The sequence below is a fragment of the Pseudogymnoascus verrucosus genome (assembly GCF_001662655.1).
Source record: "Pseudogymnoascus verrucosus strain UAMH 10579 unplaced genomic scaffold scaffold_11, whole genome shotgun sequence".
Taxonomy (NCBI): Eukaryota; Fungi; Ascomycota; class Leotiomycetes; order Thelebolales; family Thelebolaceae; genus Pseudogymnoascus; species Pseudogymnoascus verrucosus.
This window is the reverse complement of record NW_017263662.1, coordinates 216,255-235,420: the sequence shown is the minus strand read 5'-3', so window position 1 is coordinate 235,420 and position 19,166 is coordinate 216,255. Positions and strand designations below refer to the sequence as shown.

The 19,166-nt window shown below is 53.6% G+C and overlaps 8 protein-coding genes across 8 annotated transcripts; 2 read left to right on the top strand and 6 right to left on the bottom strand.

Annotated features, from left to right (window-relative positions):
• Positions 1 to 802: 802 nt before the first annotated feature.
• Positions 803 to 2,690, bottom strand: VE01_03539 (uncharacterized protein). The gene has a single exon (XM_018273026.2). The coding sequence runs from the start codon at positions 2,559 to 2,561 to the stop codon at positions 978 to 980; it is 1,584 nt and encodes a 527-aa protein (XP_018132322.1). The 5' UTR covers positions 2,562 to 2,690; the 3' UTR covers positions 803 to 977.
• Positions 2,691 to 2,724: 34 nt separating this feature from the next.
• ERV14 (COPII-coated vesicle protein) lies at positions 2,725 to 4,106 on the bottom strand. Its single transcript, XM_059463538.1, has 4 exons — positions 3,654 to 4,106; positions 3,405 to 3,560; positions 3,271 to 3,337; positions 2,725 to 3,222 (listed from the first exon to the last, which is right to left on the bottom strand). The coding sequence occupies exons 1-4, from the start codon at positions 3,755 to 3,757 to the stop codon at positions 3,079 to 3,081; spliced, it is 471 nt and encodes a 156-aa protein (XP_059319856.1). The 5' UTR covers positions 3,758 to 4,106; the 3' UTR covers positions 2,725 to 3,078.
• A 185-nt stretch (positions 4,107 to 4,291) lies between these two features.
• MAP1 (Methionine aminopeptidase 1) lies at positions 4,292 to 6,050 on the bottom strand. Its single transcript, XM_059463537.1, has 5 exons — positions 5,761 to 6,050; positions 5,658 to 5,685; positions 5,290 to 5,597; positions 4,692 to 5,238; positions 4,292 to 4,642 (listed from the first exon to the last, which is right to left on the bottom strand). The coding sequence occupies exons 1-5, from the start codon at positions 5,902 to 5,904 to the stop codon at positions 4,518 to 4,520; spliced, it is 1,152 nt and encodes a 383-aa protein (XP_059319855.1). The 5' UTR covers positions 5,905 to 6,050; the 3' UTR covers positions 4,292 to 4,517.
• A 202-nt stretch (positions 6,051 to 6,252) lies between these two features.
• On the top strand, positions 6,253 to 8,433 carry BNA4 (kynurenine 3-monooxygenase, mitochondrial precursor (Biosynthesis of nicotinic acid protein 4)). The gene is made up of 3 exons (XM_059463536.1): positions 6,253 to 6,645; positions 6,843 to 7,060; positions 7,105 to 8,433. The coding sequence occupies exons 1-3, from the start codon at positions 6,393 to 6,395 to the stop codon at positions 8,218 to 8,220; spliced, it is 1,587 nt and encodes a 528-aa protein (XP_059319854.1). The 5' UTR covers positions 6,253 to 6,392; the 3' UTR covers positions 8,221 to 8,433.
• Positions 8,434 to 8,559: 126 nt separating this feature from the next.
• VE01_03535 (uncharacterized protein) lies at positions 8,560 to 9,540 on the bottom strand. Its single transcript, XM_018273022.2, has one exon. It carries the CDS (start codon positions 9,391 to 9,393, stop codon positions 8,692 to 8,694), a length of 702 nt encoding a protein of 233 aa, XP_018132213.1. The 5' UTR covers positions 9,394 to 9,540; the 3' UTR covers positions 8,560 to 8,691.
• Positions 9,541 to 10,189: 649 nt separating this feature from the next.
• VE01_03534 (uncharacterized protein) lies at positions 10,190 to 12,465 on the top strand. Its single transcript, XM_018273021.2, has 8 exons — positions 10,190 to 10,808; positions 10,875 to 10,915; positions 10,970 to 11,174; positions 11,227 to 11,293; positions 11,347 to 11,533; positions 11,590 to 12,027; positions 12,088 to 12,136; positions 12,218 to 12,465. Exons 1-7 carry the CDS (start codon positions 10,557 to 10,559, stop codon positions 12,125 to 12,127), a joined length of 1,230 nt encoding a protein of 409 aa, XP_018132212.1. The 5' UTR covers positions 10,190 to 10,556; the 3' UTR covers positions 12,128 to 12,136; positions 12,218 to 12,465.
• Positions 12,466 to 13,150: 685 nt separating this feature from the next.
• VE01_03533 (uncharacterized protein) lies at positions 13,151 to 16,277 on the bottom strand (the record flags this gene model as incomplete). The annotated part of the gene is made up of 1 exon (XM_018273020.2): positions 13,151 to 16,277. The coding sequence occupies exon 1, from the start codon at positions 15,575 to 15,577 to the stop codon at positions 13,151 to 13,153; it is 2,427 nt and encodes an 808-aa protein (XP_018132211.2). The 5' UTR covers positions 15,578 to 16,277.
• A 999-nt stretch (positions 16,278 to 17,276) lies between these two features.
• VE01_03532 (uncharacterized protein) lies at positions 17,277 to 18,537 on the bottom strand. Its single transcript, XM_018273019.2, has 3 exons — positions 18,305 to 18,537; positions 17,638 to 18,129; positions 17,277 to 17,577 (listed from the first exon to the last, which is right to left on the bottom strand). Exons 1-3 carry the CDS (start codon positions 18,331 to 18,333, stop codon positions 17,403 to 17,405), a joined length of 696 nt encoding a protein of 231 aa, XP_018132210.1. The 5' UTR covers positions 18,334 to 18,537; the 3' UTR covers positions 17,277 to 17,402.
• Positions 18,538 to 19,166: the final 629 nt, after the last annotated feature.

Below are 19,166 nucleotides of genomic sequence, written 5' to 3'. Positions count from 1 at the left end.
TCTAATCTTCTATAGGGATAGTATATTCTATTCTGATTACATTCTGATTATACTCGTGATATGGCGGAATATTCCCTACAGCCTCCCTTCCTCTCCATCACCCCTCCTCGAAGATGAAGACGAAGACAGTAAAACCAACAAAGCCTTACTTACGTACTGCGTCTACGCGCTTACCCCCCTCTCCTCCATCATCTCATCTCATCTCATCCCACCTCATCTCCCCCGCCCATCCCAAACCGCTGATCCATATCCCCAACCACTTCCTCCCCCCACCCCCCCTCCCCTCCCACCCCACAGCGACAGAAAAAGATTCCTAATCCCCCCATCCCGTTTCAACCACCCACTACCCCACGCCACACCGCTACCAATTGGTCCCAACAGCGCCGCACGAGCCGGCAGGATCGAATTGGCGCCGCTATGGCCAAGTATGGTATGCCTGCAGGAGCCGCACTCACCGCTAGGACGCCTTATGACGGGAAAACTGGTAGAGAGAGTGTGGCGGCGTTGGGTTGGGCCGCTGCTTATTGTTTGCTAAGTGCAATTTTCCTCAGTACTGTGGATATAACACGGCTCGCTCCTTCGCGTTTCGTGGCCTGCGCGGCAGAGACGGACTAGAGAAAGGCTGATCTCGAGGATATTGGAAAGGGCCTTGAGGCTCCTGCTGTTCGAGTATTGGGAATCTGCTCTTCGCTCCTTCCTCATCTATGGTTGAGAGTCAACCCAGTCGCCCCTTCCTCCTCTACGTTTGATGACAAACCAAACATGTTAGAGACGGTAGTCGCGATGCGTCAAGACAGTAGCGTGCTTGCCAATATCATATCTAGATTTCATCCTTAGGGTAAAGTAGTCTAGCTTCAAGAACTACCCTCAGAGCAACGCTTAGAATTACATGTAACCCCCTTCCCTCCCGCTGCCCGAAAACGCCATCTGCAATCCCACCACCATATGCTCACAATCCCAATCTCATCCCTTTTCCATTAATCAAAATACCTAATCTTCCCATCCAACCCTGCCGCCGCCACACGACTACTCTCCTGCGGCTGCCACGCCAGCGCCGTCACCGCCCCCTCGGCAACCTTAATCTTATGCCACATCTTACACGTCTTCCAGTCCCACACGCACACATAACCCCCACTATCACCACTGGCCACGAACTGCCCATCAGGGCTCACCACAACATCAATCGCGTATCCCGCGTTGTTGTGCCCCTTGTACACCTTCTTCCTGTTCTGCCTGAACTTGTCCCCAGCAGCGTATACCACGATCTGGTTATCCGCGCTCTGGAACAGCACCGCCTTGCCGTTCGGATGGGCGTACGAGCGCACGAGAGGGTACATGTATGGCTCAGCAACGTACTTGATCGGGACGGGTATATGGTAGTCCCAGGCTCTTAAACTCTTATCATCAGACGTCGAGATGAAGCGCCTCGCCTCGTCGACGAAGGTGAGCGTATTGACAGCTGCGAGATGGTGATCGTACTCCTGCACGATGGCGCGCGTGCGCGTATCGAACTGCACGATCTTCTTATCGCTCATACCAGCCAGGAACTCGTGCGCGTTCTCCGGGTCGGGGTTGAAGCGCACCACGTGCGGGGTCTTGCCCGTCGTGAAGCGGTTGATGCATTGGCCCGTCTCGGTGTCCCAGAGCTTGATCATGCGATCATATGATGCGGAGAGGAATTGCGAGCCGGAAGTGTTGAAAGTGATATCCGACAGCGCCTTGGTGTGGCCGGAGAACGTACGCAGGAGCTCGCGCTGGTGGTAAACGTCCCATAGCTTGACAGTCGAGTCCGCGCTGGCGCTGAGCATGACATGTCCGCTGCTCGGGAAGAAGCGCAGCGCCACGACAGGCTTGGTATGTCCCTTCCACGTATGTATCAACTTCTTCGGCACGAAGTTCTTGATGCTTCCCTCCTCCTTCCTCAGATCCACATCCAAGTCCTGCGGAACATGCATATACGTCCTGCCCTGATAATCGCGTTCCTCCTCCCCATGAAACGTCGTCGTCTCCCCCCCTTGTCCCTCCTCCTCCTTCCTCTTCGCCACAGCCTGCGGCAGCGCCTTCACCACCGTCCCACTCTCCACCACCCCCTCCTCATCCGTAACCTCCTCATACTCCTCCCCGCTCCCCAACTCCCCCCCATCCTCCGCATCCCTCTCCTCATACTCCGCCCTCTTATACCCCGCCCACGGCCCAACATACTCCCCCTCCCCCTCCACCACCAGCGCATCCCCCCTCTTCATCCTCTTCGCCTTTATCCGCTCCGCCTCCGCCTTCAGTTCCGGGCCCGTCATCCCCCCCCTCGCGCCCCTCACCCCAGCAAGCTGCTGCGACCGGAACGTATGTTCGCTCATGTACGTCTCCTGCGCGAACCCCGTCGGCACGTTCTTGCGCTTCAAGCTATTCACGTCGTCTTTAAATGGGTTCGCGGGCCCTTGCGTGGGGCGCGACAGGTTTTCGGCGCTGTAGGGTACGACGGCGTGGTCGGGGCCGGAGAGCTGGCGCGCGACCAGCGCGTTTTGGGGCGCCATGTCCGCTGGGTAGGCGTTGAGGTCCGCCATGGTTGTGTGTGGTGTGAGGTTGTTTGGGAGAGCTGTGGATGTTGACGTTCTGGACTCAGGAAATTTAAGGTTGGCTGAGAGGTTCGCGGCGATAAATAAGTGGTCACGTGATCGGTTTGCTGTTATCAGAATCTCGCCCACGAGGGCTTGAGCTATGGGGAGTGACGCTGTCAAAACGGATTTAAGAGAAACGATACACTGCTGTAAATGCATACATAATACCATTCATATTCACAACTTCATCCCATCTATCGCGCCCCCAATCGCTGTACCGTCCCCTTCCAGCTATATATCGCATATAACTACTCCGTACCGTACCCACACACAGATATCCTCCAATTCTCCTCGCTCGACCCCGCGACTCCGACTCCGACTTTCTCTCTCACAACACTTCTCACATTACGATCCTCCGCACAGACAAGCTCTCGCTATGATGCCCGCTGTCCTCAGTCATTATCCCAACATTTCCAAGCACATCATTCATTCATCGCTGTCCCGTCTAGAACGTGTCCGCTATTTAGTGCGTCTCGTCGCGGATAAGGGCGACAATCATGCTGCGTGGTGTTAGTTTAAGTTTATTGTGAAATGGGTTGGTTCGAGCATACCTGTAAAGATAGAAGAAGAACATAATGAGGTGGAAACCAAGCTTGGAGAAGGATTCCTGGTCGTGTTAGCAGATGTCGTGTCGGTAGATAGGAGCTCCACATACCCTCTTGTGCACATTCAGCTTACGGAAGATCTCAGTCGCATCCAGGAGATGCGAGTTGCTCACGATCCTGCGCGCGTGTTAGTCCCAAACCCCACCCAGAGTACGATGCCACGCAGGCAGACGGGGTGACGTACTTGTTCACGTTGTATGCCAGGAGCGGCAGGTTGAGGATGAGCGCAACCCAGTAGCCATTGATGAGGAAGAGGAAAGTCAGGAATCCATGCACCGCAGCCTCGGGGATAATATATGTGTTAAGGCGGTTGCAGAGGTCGATCGGGTTGATGTAGTCACTACGCCCAGTCAGTCCAGCACTCACAGTGTATGACCCCCTCTCGGCGCGTGCTGCGCCAAGAAACCGAGTCCAGGGTGCGGAGGAAACTCACCACTCGAGATCACTGTACATGATAGTGAAGAAGACCTGCAGGAACAGGTTGACGGCATTGATAATGACCGCCAACAGGTATAACCAGGCCTCGCCGGACATCATGATAGGCAGATAAGTTTCCTAGCGGGATCGCGTGCGGGCTAGAGATGTGTATATGTCCCTTTTTTCTCACAGCGAAGCTTCGTCTCTTCTTCTCTTCCCTCCCTTTCGACTTGCGATTCGTGACTCCTGTTGGTGATGAAGCTGTGATGACGCGGGGGTGTTGGTCGTTCGCGGGCTTCGGACTCGGAACGGAAAGCTGAAGATAGACGGGAGGAGATGGAGATTCGGCGAGAATATCGTATTCTTCTCTAGGAGTTCTCGTGGGCGTTGGTGGGAGTTGCGACGAGGAGGAAGCGTGAGGCGGTGGAAAGCTTGGTTGGGTAGCTCGAGGCCGAGATGATGAAATGGGTGTTTTGGCGCGCACGGGCGATGGAGAATCTTCGCCTTCCGGTGCGGTGCAGGAGCCAGCCACACTACTAAACCCTTACAGTGCACTGCCACCAGCCACCTCATATTTTTTCATTTTTGTTGGTTTTTGGGGGTAATAGGGGGCAAATATTACTGCACGTGAAGATATGCAAGGGACGATCAATTCTTCACTCTTTATTGTTGTATTTTGTTCATAATGGTGAGTTTTTGTGTGTACCTGAGTAGGTTCATACTTCATATCTACGTCAGACTTCAAACGAACTGTCAACCGTCATGTCTTGAGGCAGTCTAAGGGTTCAGTGGCTCAGTTAATTCCCCTGATTTCAGCTATTTACACTGTGGGACCGCCCCGTGCCGACCAAACCACCAAAGGCATAACATGACACTGCCACTACTCTGCTTTTGTCCCATTCTCTACCTTTTCTACGACTGGCATTGGCACCGGGCCGCCAGGTGAGTTTGGTAACCTTGCCGTGAGAACCTCCACTCCATCCGCTGTCACCAAAAGTGTGTGTTCTATAAGAAAGTCAGCCAAGTACACAAATATCACATCCGCAACACCTACCAAACTGTGCAGACCTCTTTCCGTCCGCCGTCGTGCTGGTCCAGTCATCTGGCCAGGTCTTATCCCTGTGCGACCCCAGGTTGATCATAGGCTCGATCGTAAAGCACATTCCCTCCTTCGCCTGCCCAACCGCCTTGTTGTTCTTGTAATGCGGAATGTTCGGTGCGCAATGGAACAGGCTGTTGATGCCGTGGCCGACGTACGCCTTGACGACGTCGCATTTTTGCGACTTGGCGTGCTTGTCGATCGCAGTTCCGAAGTCGCGGAAGAGGACGCCGGGCTTGACCATCGCAATGGCGTCGTTCAGGCAGGTGCGTGCTGCCTCAACAACACGGACGGAGTCGGGATCGTTACGAGCCTTCTCGCCGATGTAGTATGTCTCGTTGAGGTCACCGTGGTAGCCGCCGTGGTAGAGGGTGACGTCGATGTTGAGGATGTCGCCGTCGACCAGGACGCGCTTATCGGGAATGCCGTGGCAGATAATTTCGTTAAGGGAGGTGCATACGGATTTCGGGAAGTGGCAGTAGTTCAGTGGCGAGGGGTATGACTGCGTAGACGTCAGCAAATGTTCCTACAAACATGGGGTATAATGGCATACGTTTCTCTCGATGCAGGCGTTGTGGACGATCTCATCGATGTGGTCAGTCGTGACGCCAGGAACCGCCGCCGCAGCCGCAATATCCAGGACCTCTCTCGCCAACCGGCACACCTTGCGCATCCCATCCTGTGCTGCCTTGTCTAGAATCTCGATCTTTTGGCGTCCCTGCGCGCGCTCGCTCCTTGGGATGCCATCTCTGGCGTAGTCGGGGCGGGGTATCGATGCGGGGAGGGTTCGTGTCTCAGACAGCGGGTATACAGGCCTGAGGGGCCCTGCGAAGGGGTAGGTGGGGAAGGGATTGAAGAGACCTGTAATGGGATCCGGTTTAGATACGACACCAGGCACTATGAGGTTTCGGAGGAAGTTACTTGACTTGTGGGCGGTCTTGTGGGTGGACTGCGGGGTGCGTGTTAGTTTTGTACTCGTTGGTGTCGCGTGGGGCATGAAAGAAGAGCCATGGAGTTCACATACCCAATTCTTCTTGAAGCAATCCTGCGAGCAGAAAAAGCTATCCTTGATATCAAGCTTCAAGCACGTCGGGCATTGCAGAGTGCCAGCCTCGTTGGGGCAGTCGGCGCCGATGCACATGCGCTTTTGGTCCGTGGTTGCAGTCATATTGCTGGCGATGGGGCGTAGAGCTATACAAAACTGGATATCGAATATATCCTATGTATGCCTGATCTCCCGCTGTAGTCTGTGGAGTTAAGTATGTTCAGTGAAGATTATTCCTTTCCGATGCAAAGCGTTGCGCCTTCCCCAAGACAACTTCCAAAACCAGAAGTTCCTTCAGCCGACCAACATTTTGCGCCACAATATTTGCTGACTTAGCCACACAAGGCTGAGTCGGCTGAAAACATCCGCAAGGCTGACAAAATCATGACGAGGCTGAACAATTTCCACGAGGCTAGAATAAAATGGCTTGGCACGTTTTAAAGCTTGTTTAAAGTTTACTCATCGGAGTGTCATCGGCCTCATCTTTTGCCCCGAGTGACACGCCATGGTTTGCGTAACAATATTTGCTTAAAGCTCCGTCATTTCCCATCTGTTTCCTTTTCTTTTTCTGTATATATTTTGTCTATACGCACATACTTATTATTCGCACCATGGATTCTTCATATTCCATCGTCGAGTCAGACCTCGGCTCAGACTCAGAGCAGCACCAGCCAGGCGTGACATCGACGGTCACGGGCTCTCGGGGTTCGGATTCTGTCTCGGATGGTCGGGAAAGCCAAAATCAGCATGAATCGGGGACAAAGAGCAAGATTGTCGTCGTCGGCGCGGGGCCGGTGGGAGCGCTGGCCGCCATATATGCGGCTGAACGGGGCTTTGAGGTGGAGGTGTATGAGCTACGCAATGGTAATTATATCATTTATTATCTATCGCCTACGAATATATATTCTTTTTTATACGCAGTTGCTATGTTCCTTTGTCATCCATTGGGGTTTTGTCATGGTTTTGTGCCGATTCGAGAAGCATCTCATTTTGAGAGTTCCCAGTCATGCAGGAACTACGTGCATTTTCATCTCTCCGAGGCAGAATCTAATACGTAACAGATCTCCGCGACCCTTCAACAACACCGTTGAATTTTACCCGGTCCATCAATCTCGCCCTCTCCGAGCGTGGGATCAATTCCCTGCGGGCCAGTGGAAGAGACGGCTTACTTGAGCGCATCATGGCCGACACCATCCCCATGCGAGGCCGTATGATCCACGGCAAGAAAGCTTCGGGAAGCATCTACGAAGAAGCCCAGGACTACGATATCCACGGCAGGGTAAGTCATCTCACATCCCTATCAAACCCTTCTAACATCGTCAGACCATTTTCGCCGTTGACCGTGGCGGACTGAACAAGCACCTCCTTGACGAGCTAGAATCAATGCCCAACGTGAAGATCTTCTTCAACCACAAGCTCGTCGGCGCAAACTTCGCCGACAACAAAGCCTGGCTCGAGACAAAATCCCCCGCCGGCGAAACGCAAGAAATCGAAATCACCTTCGACCTCCTCATCGGCGCCGACGGTGCCCACTCCGCCACCCGCTACCACCTTATGAAGTACACACGCATGGACTACAGGCAAGAGTACATCGACACGCTCTGGTGCGAATTCACCATCACCCCAAAAGCCAACCCCACCTCAACCTCCAAACACGCCATCTCCCCCAACCACCTCCACATCTGGCCCGGCAGCGACAGGATGTTCATCGCGATCCCCTCCCTCGACGGCTCCTTCACCTGCACACTCTTCCTCCCCTCTGGCGAGTTCTCCTGCCTCGCCACCGACCCCTCCACCATCCCCGCCTTCTTCAACGCCTCCTTCCCCGGCGTCACCGCCCTCATCCCCCCTGCCTCTCTCATAGCCCAGTTCGAGGCAAACCCCCACCTCCCCTTGATCTCCCTCACCTGCTCCCCTTACCACTTCCGCGCCTCGGCCGTCATCCTCGGTGACGCTGCACACGCTATGGTCCCCTTCTACGGCCAGGGCATGAACGCTGGCCTCGAAGACGTGCGCGTCCTCTTCGACCTCCTTCCCCCCTCCATCACCCCAACCCCAGAATCACTAGACCGTTACACCGCCCTCCGCGCCCCCGACGCAGCAGCCATCGGTGCCCTCGCGCTGGCTAACTACGTCGAGATGCGCGAGGGTGTTGTGTCCCCGCTTTACAAGCTGAGGAAGCGCTTGGAGGAGACGCTGAGTCAGTATTTCCCGGCGCTGGGGTGGGCGACGCAGTATTCGAGGGTTAGCTTTGGGAATATGAGGTATAGTGAGGTTGTGGAGGCGAGTCGGCATCAGGGGAATGTGATTTTGGCTGCCGGGGCGCTGGTGGTGCCGGTGATTGGGGTGGCTGTGGCGGTGTGGATGGCTAAGGGAGGGGTGAAGTGCTATACAAGGGCTGTGTGGGGGTTGGTACATGGTCAGGTTTGCAGAAGATAGAAATGAGAGGTGCTGATGAGGTAGATGCAGCAGTTGGATTGCCGGCTTGTTATTTTCCTTTTTGAGTCTTCAGCGGCGTTGCATTTTGGCGAAAAGAGGAGGTTTCATTTTCGAGCCATTTATATTAAATACTACTCCATTCATGTTGAGATACTATCATTTAAATTACAATCTACATGATAATAGTTGATGAATAAGAAAGAATCATTGTTAGGTCTTAGATCTATTAGATACGCAGTGCTTGAACTAGTAAACAGATATCAATCCCACTTGTATTAAGATGCGTTATCACAATGATAACCTTGTACCATGCACACGCATAGAAGGGGCTTGAGTTGGATTGATCGTTATAATTATTCGTAAACTAATGACTAAAAGTGACCTTTCACAATCGTTCGTAAAGTCTCCAGTTGATCCTCCTAGCTAATCGTAATTCATGAAGCCACGATGAAAAGCAACGCTATTCCACGACTACCTCGAGTCGAGATCGCACGTATCCAACAGATCCTGGGTCAGCTTCCCCTTGCGATCATAAGTATCAACATACTTATCACCCCACTCTCCAACAGTATTATCATAAGTCGTCTGCGGCTTCGTAACACACAAGTGACACATCACCTTCTTCAAGTTCGCCATCAGCTCCAACCTCGGAAACTCCTCCACAACCTTATTATACTCCTCCCACGTCAACAAGCCCCCCTGCACGCGATCCGGCCCCTGAAAATCGGCCCAAATCCCATAACTGGACGCCTGCACCTCCGCCTCCTTATAGAACACCACCGAGCCAATAGTATGCAACGCGATCGCATCCCAGACCAGCTGCACGCGATGCTTATCCCAGTGCGGGACCTCGCGATGGAGGAAGTCCCGCGCGGCATTCGCGCCGTCGACCTCGAAGCGCTTATCCTCCGACACCAGCTCGCCGGTTGGGTCCCAGCCGATGTCGTGCAGAAGGGCCGCGACGGCGTGGACCTCGAGGTCGCGATCGGCGATGGACGGGATCTTAGCGCTGATGATGAACCCCAAAAGCATGGAGCGGATGATGTGGTTGTAGGCGAAGTCGTCGCTGTGGGCGCGCGCGAACTCGAGGGCCTTGGCGATGAGGGGGGTGTCGGGGATTGATACGCCGGCGAGGATCCGGGAGGGGAGAGGATCAGTGTTGGTGGCTGTCATGGTGGGCAGCGGCAGTGAATGATGGTGGTTGATTTGATTGTTGAAACCCGACAGACTGGAGGCGAATGTGAGGGGATGGAGATGGATAATCAGAGAGTGTGTGTGACACAGCAGGGAGACCACTTTATTTCAATGTTACGAACAAATAACTGGTAGGAGACTAACTAAGGCAAGTTATGTGGAACTGTTACGAGTCCAGTAAGCCTAGGATGTTAGAACGATGATAACACGTGGGTTAGTCCTAGTAGTCCGCGGAGGATCCTTGGAAATCTAGCATACTGGCTGCAGATACTACTCTGTTATCTGTGTGTCTGTATGTAAAAGAGGGGTTATGTAGTTGAATATTGAGCGGAGTACGCAGTTTCTGTTACGAGTGGGGTAAAGTAATACCTAGTTAGGTAATTCCACAACCACAACTTCCACATGGCAATGAGCGCTCGGTGCGCCGCGGTACGGTCCGGTACCGGTGCGGTCCTAGAGTAAATGGTTTGGACCTGCTAAGGAGGCAGGAGATAGGGAGGGAATGGCTTCGTGTTCTCTATAATCTTCTTGGTAGCTCTTCTAACGTACGTACAAATAACTCTCCACGTCGTCTTCTTGATTGCGAAACTATCTATTAAACTACAGGTTTCAGCAACCTTACTTCTATGTACTGTACTCTGCACGGTGGTACCTAGAACGAATAATTACATTAGTAGCTGTCATTCTAGTGGGTCAAACCCCTACGGCTAACCCCCAGCTAACTCTAGCTACGAAAGTACTAAGGGGGAGTTTTCTTTAGTTTTCTTAGGGTAGTATACTTCCATTAGCATACCCCATAAAGCTAGAACCTCACCCTAAGGGACATCAACACGGGATAAATCTCACTATTGAGGTGATCACAATATCCTAAATACGACTCTACAACTTGTTTACGTATAAAATACTAAAATATACATTAAAGTGACCAGAGCGAAGCTGCGACTTATGTCCCTTCTACAAAACCTGTTTTAATAGGCAGCTACTTCTTAGCCACTTCTTGGCCACTTCTTACCAAATATTAAAAAACCGACGCTAAAGTGGTGAGGGGAAACTAAAATACCTACATACCCTACATATATGCCCGGCTTTTTACGAGTCAAGCGCCCACGCCTCTACGCCGCACATCCTCATCCTACTCTAACATGACGGATCCAGCATCCCCAGACGTTCAGAACGTGGCAGCGTCGGCCCCGGTGCAGATCTCTGCTTCTCCGCCGAAACCTAGCTCTCCGGCCAAATCGAGCTCTCCACCGAAACCGAGCTCCCCGGCGTCAGTCGGGTCTGCTGGCAAATCCAGAACCCCTCCCCTAGCCTCATCCCCGGGAGCCCCAACAGCTCCAGCATACGCCGAGATACCACAGGAGCCACTCCCGGAGGATGGACTCGTAGAGATCGTGAGTTCTTATACTATGTATGCTTGCTAGCATCTTTGGTGCCGTTTCTTACCTTCCCTCGCGCAGGATGACGAGGACTCCGCGTATGGTGGCGATGACTCCCAATCGTGAGTGCTCTGCGCAGCCCCTTTTCAGATAGAACACCCTCTAATAGTCGGCAGTGAGACAACCTCTATTGCGTCCTCTATGTACAGGGGATACATAGAGAATGGCAGGCGCTATCAGACAGTAAGAGAAGATAAGTACTGGGGACCGTCTGACGAGCAGCAATTCGAGACCTTCGAGGCTGGCCACCTCGTGTACCAGATCCTCGATTGTCAGGAAGAGAACACCCTCTTCCGCTCCCCCATTCCGGCGAATGCTCAGGTAAGTCAATGCTCATTCCGCAGTTGAGACTGCCTGCTAACCCTCCGAGTAGCATATCATCGACCTCGGCACCGGAGACGGAACGTGGGCCGTTCAAGTCGCCGACAGGTTTCCTGGGAGTAGGTCGACATGTGCCTGCCAACGTCCCCACTGAGCTGACGATGTATCTTAGTTACCGTCCACGGGGTTGACCTCTACCCCCCACCCGTAACCTGGGTCCCCCCCAACTGCATCTTTGAAGTAGACGACATCACCCAAGACTGGACATGGAACAACAAGTTCGACCTGATCCATCTCCGCCTCCTCCTCGGCGCCTTCAAACAAGACGAGTGGGCAAAGCTTTACAGGCAATGCTACGAGTGCGTCTGCCCCCCCCCCCCCGCTTACCCGTCCACTCTACTAACCGTCTCCCCAGTAACCTCCAACCTGGCGGCTGGATAGAACAAGTCGAGCTCGACGTACGCGTCATGTCCGACGACGGCTCTCTCAAGCCCGACTCCCTCCTGGCCGGCTGGGGCCAGACCTTCCTCGACTGCGCCTCCGACGCCGGGCGCCCCCTAAACACCCAAACCACGATGCGCGACTCGATCGCCGCGGCGGGGTTCACCGAGATCAGGGAGAAATTGTATAAGTGCCCCATTGGCGAGTGGCCGAAGCATCCGGTGTATAAGGATGCGGGAAGGGTGAATGCGGTGCATTGGAAGAGTGGGCTGGAGGGGTGGGCGATGTGGTTGTTGACGAAGCATGGAAGGCCGACGCCGTGGAGTGCGGATGAGGTGAGGGTTTATGTGGCGAAGGTGAGGAGGGAGTTGACGGAGGGGGCGGCGGTGGGGTTGCATATTTATCATTTTACGTGAGTTTTTTCCGGTTTCTTGCGGGGGGTGGAATTGCTTGATGCTAACAATGCTTTTAGGAGACGAGTTTGGGCACGCAAGCCGTTGAACGCTGCGTAATATCCGATGGTGTGTATTGATGATTAGGACTGGGAATGAAAAACACTTTGTTCGTATCTGACGCTTGAGATGTTGTTTTGTTGACCGCAGATGACCGCAGAGTCGACAAGCAAAATGATTCAGTAAAATGGATTGACGCCCTGATCGTCTTATCTGGCTGTAGCTTCGTATGGATTATTGTAACAAATAACCACCTTGTCTACTGTAGAATCAGAAATCAAACAGGTTAGTTTACTGGTGGCTATATATGGAAGGGATGAAGTCCGCCAAAGGCCGTTTCTGCGGCAAAGAGTGGCGGCAGAGTGGCGGCAGAGTTGAACAACTTCCATCAACGAGGTCGAAGCTTAGCTGAATATATGGCAGAAGCCAAAGACATCCACACGAGAATTTCGATCCCGGAGTTCAAGAACCAATGCCATACGATGGGAATTCCAGATGGTGATGTCCCAGACGATCTGAACGCTGTCGTACTAATCCTCTCACCACTCCACTGTCACCACCACCGCCCCTCTCCTCGCCACCGCTCTCTCTTCTCACCTCGTCTCCACTACTACCACAGTGTGCGGCGCGTATGCGCCATGCATCAAAGCGTGTTTTTGGTGAGCTTGCGATTTGAAGTTCACCGTTCCTGTTTTCTTTTCGCGAGTTTGCAATTTGTAGTTCATGTCCCGTTGTGAACCCAACGACTCTTCCATTGGTAATGTTGTTGCTAGATCAGGATACTCTCTGCTCTGCTCTTATCATCGTTTCTTAGTCGCCACTCAGGGCAAAATCATGTCTAATTATCACTTATCTCATATCCCCTTTCCAGTGATCGACAGATTCAATATTTGCCATTGAAGAAAAATAACCTGTTGTGTGCCCAACTTCAATCCATAGAAACGAAAAAATAGACCAAAATTCTCCCGCTGGCTATGCCACTTTCCCAATCCAATCCAATCCAACCAATCTATCTACCCACCCCCCACCCCCCGGCCCCCCATCCTAACCATCAAACATACACCCCCCCCCTTCCAACCCCCACTAACTAATCCCCAACCCCACCTCCTGCTGCTGCCTCCCCGCACTCATCCCCCGTTCCCTCAACCTCCTCCCCTCCATCAACCCCCTCAACCCCCTCTTCTGCAACCCAATAACCGCGCTCACCCCGCCCCTCCACTCCTCCCTCCCCCCCCTATCCCAGCCTCCGCCTTCACTCCCACTCCCCCCCTCGCTCCCCCCATCCCCGCCATCCCAGCCCCTATCATCCCTCCCTCCCCCTCCCCCACCCCCACCACCACCCCTCTCCTCCTCCCACGCTCCCCCTTCTCCCACACCTCTCCCGCCACCAGCCCCCATAGCAGCAGCATTAAACACCGCCGCCGCATTCCTCGAATCCAACACCCCATGCAACCCCTCCACCACCGCCTCCAGCAGTCCCTCCACGCGATACGGTCTAGCGACTTGCAACAAACTACATAAAACCTGCGGTGTACACCCCCTCGGCAGACTACCAGAGTAGAGATACGCAACGAGCGCCTGGATAGTCAGGACAGTATGAGGCATATACAGCGTCCTTGGCCTTCCTCCCCCGCCGGACCCCGTGATGGTGGAACCGCTGATACGACGACCTGATTCCCCGCCGCGGAGCGTGGCGACATCAACACCTTCTTGCACGGCTGTGCCTTCGCGCTCGAGCGTCTCGATGTACGCACCCCATCGCCGAGCGAGGAGGCGCGAGTTGACGGGGACGCGCTCACCCCCTACGGCGAGGATATCCATATCCGCCACCTCTGTGGCAGCCATTGCCAGCGCGCCGAGTTCTTCCGCCGCAGCGCTCAAAGTGCGTCCGCCTGGCTGCCACGGTCCAGGGCGAGATGCAGGTAGCGCAGCAGAAGCAGAGACATAAGAGCTCGACGGGGACGCACGGCGGGGATTCTCATACAACCCGAACGCCTCTAACTCCACCACGCAAACATCGCTAAAATTGAGACGACGGTGGTTATAATCATCCACCAGCGCCCTTTTCCTCGAACCCAGCACCACGAACGCAGAGCGTCGCGACCAGAGGACGCCGCGGTTCCAGGAGCCGGTGGAGAAGACGTTGCCGCCGGCGTCGATGCGGGACCATGTTAGGGATGGTAGATCGAGGGCCCAGAGCGCGTATTCCTGTTTGGAGGAGGTGAGGTACGTCCCGCTTACCACGAAGGTATTAGCGATTACCGCGCCGTTGGGGAAGCGCAGGCCAGGAGGGGTAAAGGCGCCGGACATGGGTTTCTCGACCAGAGAGCCGTCGGAGCCGCGGAGTTGGAGCTCCAGTTTCACGTCGAGGAAGTTGTAGTTACTGTAGATGAGCATCGAGGATGCTGTGTCGCGGTCTGGGCCGGGCGTGGTGTCGGGTTTGGAGTTTCCCTTTCCGATGCGTGAGGCTACGGTGGCGGAGACGGGGGCGACGACGCTGCGGTAGGCGCCGCAGCTTTTTCCGAGGAGTTGGGTGCGTGTCCAGGAGAGGGAGCGGAGGTTGAAGACGCTGATTTGCTCGATGTAGTGGTTTGCGCTGTCTTGGCCGCCGACAACGACCATCTCAGCTCCGCCTGTGCCATCGATATGCACACCTAGCACGCCCTGATTAGGGTTCTCCCCAGCGGGGTTATGCTGAAGAGCTGACAAGGGTGCAGAAGACGCATTCGCAAAGGACGCCGCTGAAGGCAAGATCGTAGCACAATGCGCGTACCGCCCCTGCGGCGTATCAGACGTCGGGACATACGTCCACGTATTAGTCGGCGCATCATAGATATGAATATCAGACATGACCACCACCTCCGGCTGCGCCTCCTGTCCATTCTGCGGCGGCGCCGGTGGCAGGGGCTGTCCATTCGCACCAGTAGCAGGCGACATGCCACCATAACACACCAACTTCGTATCGCCGACCGAACACATACTATGAAAGTACCTCGGCGGCACCGCCGCCCCCGAAGGCTCAAGCTTCGTCCAATGCCGCCTGATGAGATCCAACTCATACAAATCCGCCGTCAACGCCGCGCGCGTACGCGAAAGTATCTTCCCGCCAAAGACATACAATTTATCCCCCAATATCGTCGTCGTCGCCCCAACAAGCGCATGAGGCTCCCTCCCCGTAGTACGATGCACATTACACATCAACCCCGACAAATGCGTTCCCCCGCCTCCCCCTCCACCACTCGGGCCCCCACTCCCAGGCTGCGCAGGACTAGCAGCCGACCCCGCGCTGCGAGGCGTGGAGCTCGAATGCCCCCCTCCTGCATCATCTCCTCCTCCTCCTCTCCCGTCGTCCTCGAACCCCCGCGATGGCAGGCTGGAGGAAGGGTGCCCATTCGCGGTCCCGAGATAGGGAGACTCGCCCTCGCGACGCCGCGTGTAGGCGTCCCCGCTGCTGCCGCTGGCGGTCGCGCTGTCCATGGTGCTGGCGCGGTGGAGGATGGGGCGTGACATCTGATGTGTGTGGTTGCGGCGAAGCCGCGGTGTGGTGGGTGGGTTTCGATCGAATCGGTGTGGGTTGGTGGGTGCGTGGTTTGGGTGGATGGATGGATTTGTGTGCTGCTCGATCACCGGCGGAGTTGCTGTTGCTGTTGTATTCGTGTAGTTCGTTCAGCTATGCTCTTCTGTTCTTGTGGTCGTGGTTGACACCTTGTATCTGACACCGTCGTTTCCTAACCCAATCTCCAAACCCAACGAATCTTGGCCCCAAAAAACTCTGTCTTTCCAATGGCTTCCTAGCCCTCAAATTCTCTCTCTCGTACCCTCAAAAAAAAGTCGTATAAAGTCGTCCTGATCGTCAAGCTGTCGCACACTCAAAGCCTAAGCCGTCGTCCTGTCCTGTCTGTCGTCGTCCCGTTCGTTGTGCGAACAAACTAGACTCCTTCACTCTACTCTACTCCACTCACAGCCTAAACGCGGGGACCGCGCGCTTTGACCCCGTAGCGTGGGAAGTGCGTGGTTGCGTGGTTGCGTAGTGCTGTAGCGTGGGTGGTCCAAGCGCTGAGGCGCTGGAGGCGAGATGATGATGGGATGAAATGGAGGGCCGCATGGCTGGGGTGACACGTGATTTTAGGGGGGGGTTACAGTAGTATATGCAGTAGAGAGATCGGATGAAAGATTGGGGGCGGAGGTGTTTTGGTGGCTGAAATGTTGGGGGGGTGGGATTTTGAGGGTTTGGTTGTTCTGGTTGTTTGGGATTTGGGGTTTTGTAAAGGGGCTGGGGTATGTGTTTGATGGACCCTGGGGATACACGTTTTAGACACCTTTTAAATTGGCGTTTGCAGGAAAGTTTATTAATTGTTTGTTTGAATATATGCACACTAAATATTAACGTGCATTAATCTCGGTATAAAGACGAAGTCTAAATGAAACATGGTGTTAACTTAAAATCGTGCAAATATATTAAAAGCAAGCAGTAAAATTAAATTAATTGTTTCGTTCGTGTATCATAATTGATGCTCCCGCATTTTACTTCTATCACACATTAAAAGCTGTGCTCGGCAGATGGGAACACGCAATGGGTGGCTACAATGAGTTCTATTGAATATCAGTGGAACGTATATTTATATACCATTGGATTGGGGGCCCTATATGTAGTAAGTGAGCTCGAGGGGAAGCTGTTTAGAGCTTGATGAGTCGAGAGGATTTGACTACATTGACTGCGGAAGGGGGGAAGTAAACAACCTCGATCGCAGCTTCTTCAAAGCTTTCTAAAGCTTATATTGGAAAGAACGATTACCAAGCAAGCCTTCCATCGCAACTTCCTCGGAACGTTGTTGAACTTCTGAATATGAAGGAATGATCATAAAGCAGCCTCAATCGCAGCTTCCTCAAGAGGTTATAAGTTATAGATATTGAAGGAACGATTAGAAAGCAAGCCTCAGTCGCAACTAACTTAGAACGTTATAAGTTCTAGATATGGAAGGAATGATTATCAAGCAAGCCTCGATCGCAGCTTCCTTAAAACCTTCAAATCCTGGTAGGCATGGAAGGAACGGTCACCAAGCAAGCACCAGTCGCAGCTGCCGGTTATATTCAAAACCCCCACGGGTTGATCAGGGTCAATCGATGAATGAACACCCCCTCATCATCTCACAACACCAGCACATATCATCACAGCACAGCAATCACACACAAACACAATCCACACATGCATGGGGTATCTCATCTCATTCGACTACCACACCCCTATCCTCCCCTCTCCGCTAAAACAAACAAATTTAACTCCATCCATCCATCCCGTCCCATCATCTCCTACCACATCCACACCTTTTTTAACTTAGATGTTGGCAGAGGTCTTCTCCTTTGGGAGAGGGGTGAAGCGCAGGTATGGCTTCACGATGCGGAACTGGGGGAAGAGGGTCTTGGCCTCGTCGTTGGTGACGGAGGGGTGGACGATGACGTCGTCTCCGGGGATCCAGTTGATGGGGGTGGTGATGCGGTTCTTGTCACCGCTGCGGGGGGGTGTTAGGTTTTTGAGCCTGGCAAGGGAAAGGAAGAATGAAAAAACTTACGTCTGGAGGGAGTCAAGGATACGGAGGACCTCAGCGGTGTTGCGGCCGGTAGAGGCGGGGTAAGAAAGGATAGTACGGATAGTCTTCTTGGGGTCAATGATGAAGACCGAGCGGATCGTGAAAGCAATGCCCTTAGAATCGACATTGGTAGCATCCTGGTGATCGAGCATATCATACGCGAAAGCAATCTGGCGCTGCTTATCGCCAATGATAGGGAAAGTCAGCTTGGACCCGGAGATCTCATCGATATCCTTGATCCAGCCGCCGTGGGACTCGATGGTGTTGGCGGAGAGGCCGATGAGCTTCGCGCCGCGCTTGGTGAACTCGGGCTCGAGCTTGGCGAAGGCGCCGAGCTCGGTGGTGCACACGGGGGTGTAGTCCTCGGGGTGAGAGAAGAAGATCACCCACTTGTCGCCGATGAACTCGTGGAAGTCGATGTCGCCGCCGGTGGTCTCGGCCTTGAAGTTGGGGGCGATGGAACCCAGGCGGAGGCTGTGGGGGGGAGGTTAGCTGGGTGGTTCGGTCTGAAGGAGGTGGAGTGAGTTTGTGAGGAGACTGAGATGGGGAGGGGGGGTTTTGAAGGTTGATCGAGCTTGATTCGAGGACCATTCAGGGTTTTGAGGGAATTATTGTGATCAGGTGGTGTTGGGTGTTTCTTCCGACTTACGGAGCAGCTCTCTCTTCGGAAGCAGACATGATGACGTTTGTGACGTTATTTGGAGATGTTGTAGAGATGAGAATATGGCGAAGCTACTACGTGAGTAATAGAAGTATGAAGATTGAAGATTGAAGATTGAAGAGGAGGGAGAAAGAGAGCAGAAAGAGAAGAAAACAAGCAGGGACAGAGTGGTCTTATAGGTGATTAGTGGAGGGAGTAGTGGGCGGAAGAGTAATCTGTACCCGCACCAGGTAAGAAACGCAATGAACCCCTCCATCCACCCCCTCCACACACCACACCCCTCAAGCACGCAATCCACGCCAAGACTCGATGTGATTGGTTATTGAAGCTGGATATTGTGGTAGCCTCGTCTCGGTTGGCCGTAGCGCGAGGCTGTGGAAGTGGTACTTGGTGTTTGGGTAGGGGAAAAGTATAAAATGGTATGGAGGGGTTGATTAGTAAGCAGGGTGACGTGATCGTGGGTTTTTTGGTGGTGGTGGGGGGTTGGCGGGGGTACTTGTTAACTCAACAATGGGATAATTGTTGATTTTCGATTTTCGATTATTAATTATTTTTTACGTAGAGATATAGTTGTTGTAGCTTCTGGATTGTAGCTTCTGGATTTATTCAAAGGATTAATAGACAATAATATTCTATTATTGACTCCAGGGAAACTACATCCCATATACCCCACCATACTGTATGCACACATGAGCTCATTCCACAACATCCCACGCATTCACACCACAGCGGGTGGCTTCCACCACACATCCCCCGGGTAGCCAATAAATCTACCTGCTTCCCCTCCCTGCCCGATCCCGCCATTTCGATGCACCTCCGCCTTCTCCGCCTTCTCCGCGTATGAGAAGGC

Excerpts from the sequence above, each read along its gene's own strand:
- VE01_03535 (XM_018273022.2), bottom strand. The coding sequence starts at position 9,393 with ATGACAGCCACCAACACTGATCCTCTCCCCTCCCGGATCCTCGCCGGC.
- VE01_03539 (XM_018273026.2), bottom strand. The coding sequence starts at position 2,561 with ATGGCGGACCTCAACGCCTACCCAGCGGACATGGCGCCCCAAAACGCG.
- ERV14 (XM_059463538.1), bottom strand. The coding sequence starts at position 3,757 with ATGATGTCCGGCGAGGCCTGGTTATACCTGTTGGCGGTCATTATCAAT. Across the intron at positions 3,338-3,404 it reads CTGGCATACAACGTGAACAA|GATCGTGAGCAACTCGCATC; the intron begins GTACGTCACCCC and ends ACACGCGCGCAG. Across the intron at positions 3,223-3,270 it reads AGCTGAATGTGCACAAGAGG|GAATCCTTCTCCAAGCTTGG; the intron begins GTATGTGGAGCT and ends TAACACGACCAG.
- VE01_03532 (XM_018273019.2), bottom strand. The coding sequence starts at position 18,333 with ATGTCTGCTTCCGAAGAGAGAGCTGCTCC. Across the intron at positions 18,130-18,304 it reads TCCGAAGAGAGAGCTGCTCC|CCTCCGCCTGGGTTCCATCG; the intron begins GTAAGTCGGAAG and ends TCCCCCCCACAG. Across the intron at positions 17,578-17,637 it reads ATCCTTGACTCCCTCCAGAC|CGGTGACAAGAACCGCATCA; the intron begins GTAAGTTTTTTC and ends ACCCCCCCGCAG.
- MAP1 (XM_059463537.1), bottom strand. The coding sequence starts at position 5,904 with ATGACTGCAACCACGGACCAAAAGCGCATGTGCATCGGCGCCGACTGC. Across the intron at positions 5,686-5,760 it reads ATTGCTTCAAGAAGAATTGG|TCCACCCACAAGACCGCCCA; the intron begins GTATGTGAACTC and ends CGCACCCCGCAG. Across the intron at positions 5,239-5,289 it reads ACGCCTGCATCGAGAGAAAC|TCATACCCCTCGCCACTGAA; the intron begins GTATGCCATTAT and ends ACGTCTACGCAG.
- VE01_03534 (XM_018273021.2), top strand. The coding sequence starts at position 10,557 with ATGACGGATCCAGCATCCCCAGACGTTCAGAACGTGGCAGCGTCGGCC. Across the intron at positions 10,809-10,874 it reads AGGATGGACTCGTAGAGATC|GATGACGAGGACTCCGCGTA; the intron begins GTGAGTTCTTAT and ends TCCCTCGCGCAG. Across the intron at positions 11,294-11,346 it reads CGCCGACAGGTTTCCTGGGA|TTACCGTCCACGGGGTTGAC; the intron begins GTAGGTCGACAT and ends GATGTATCTTAG.
- BNA4 (XM_059463536.1), top strand. The coding sequence starts at position 6,393 with ATGGATTCTTCATATTCCATCGTCGAGTCAGACCTCGGCTCAGACTCA. Across the intron at positions 6,646-6,842 it reads GGTGTATGAGCTACGCAATG|ATCTCCGCGACCCTTCAACA; the intron begins GTAATTATATCA and ends AATACGTAACAG. Across the intron at positions 7,061-7,104 it reads ACTACGATATCCACGGCAGG|ACCATTTTCGCCGTTGACCG; the intron begins GTAAGTCATCTC and ends TAACATCGTCAG.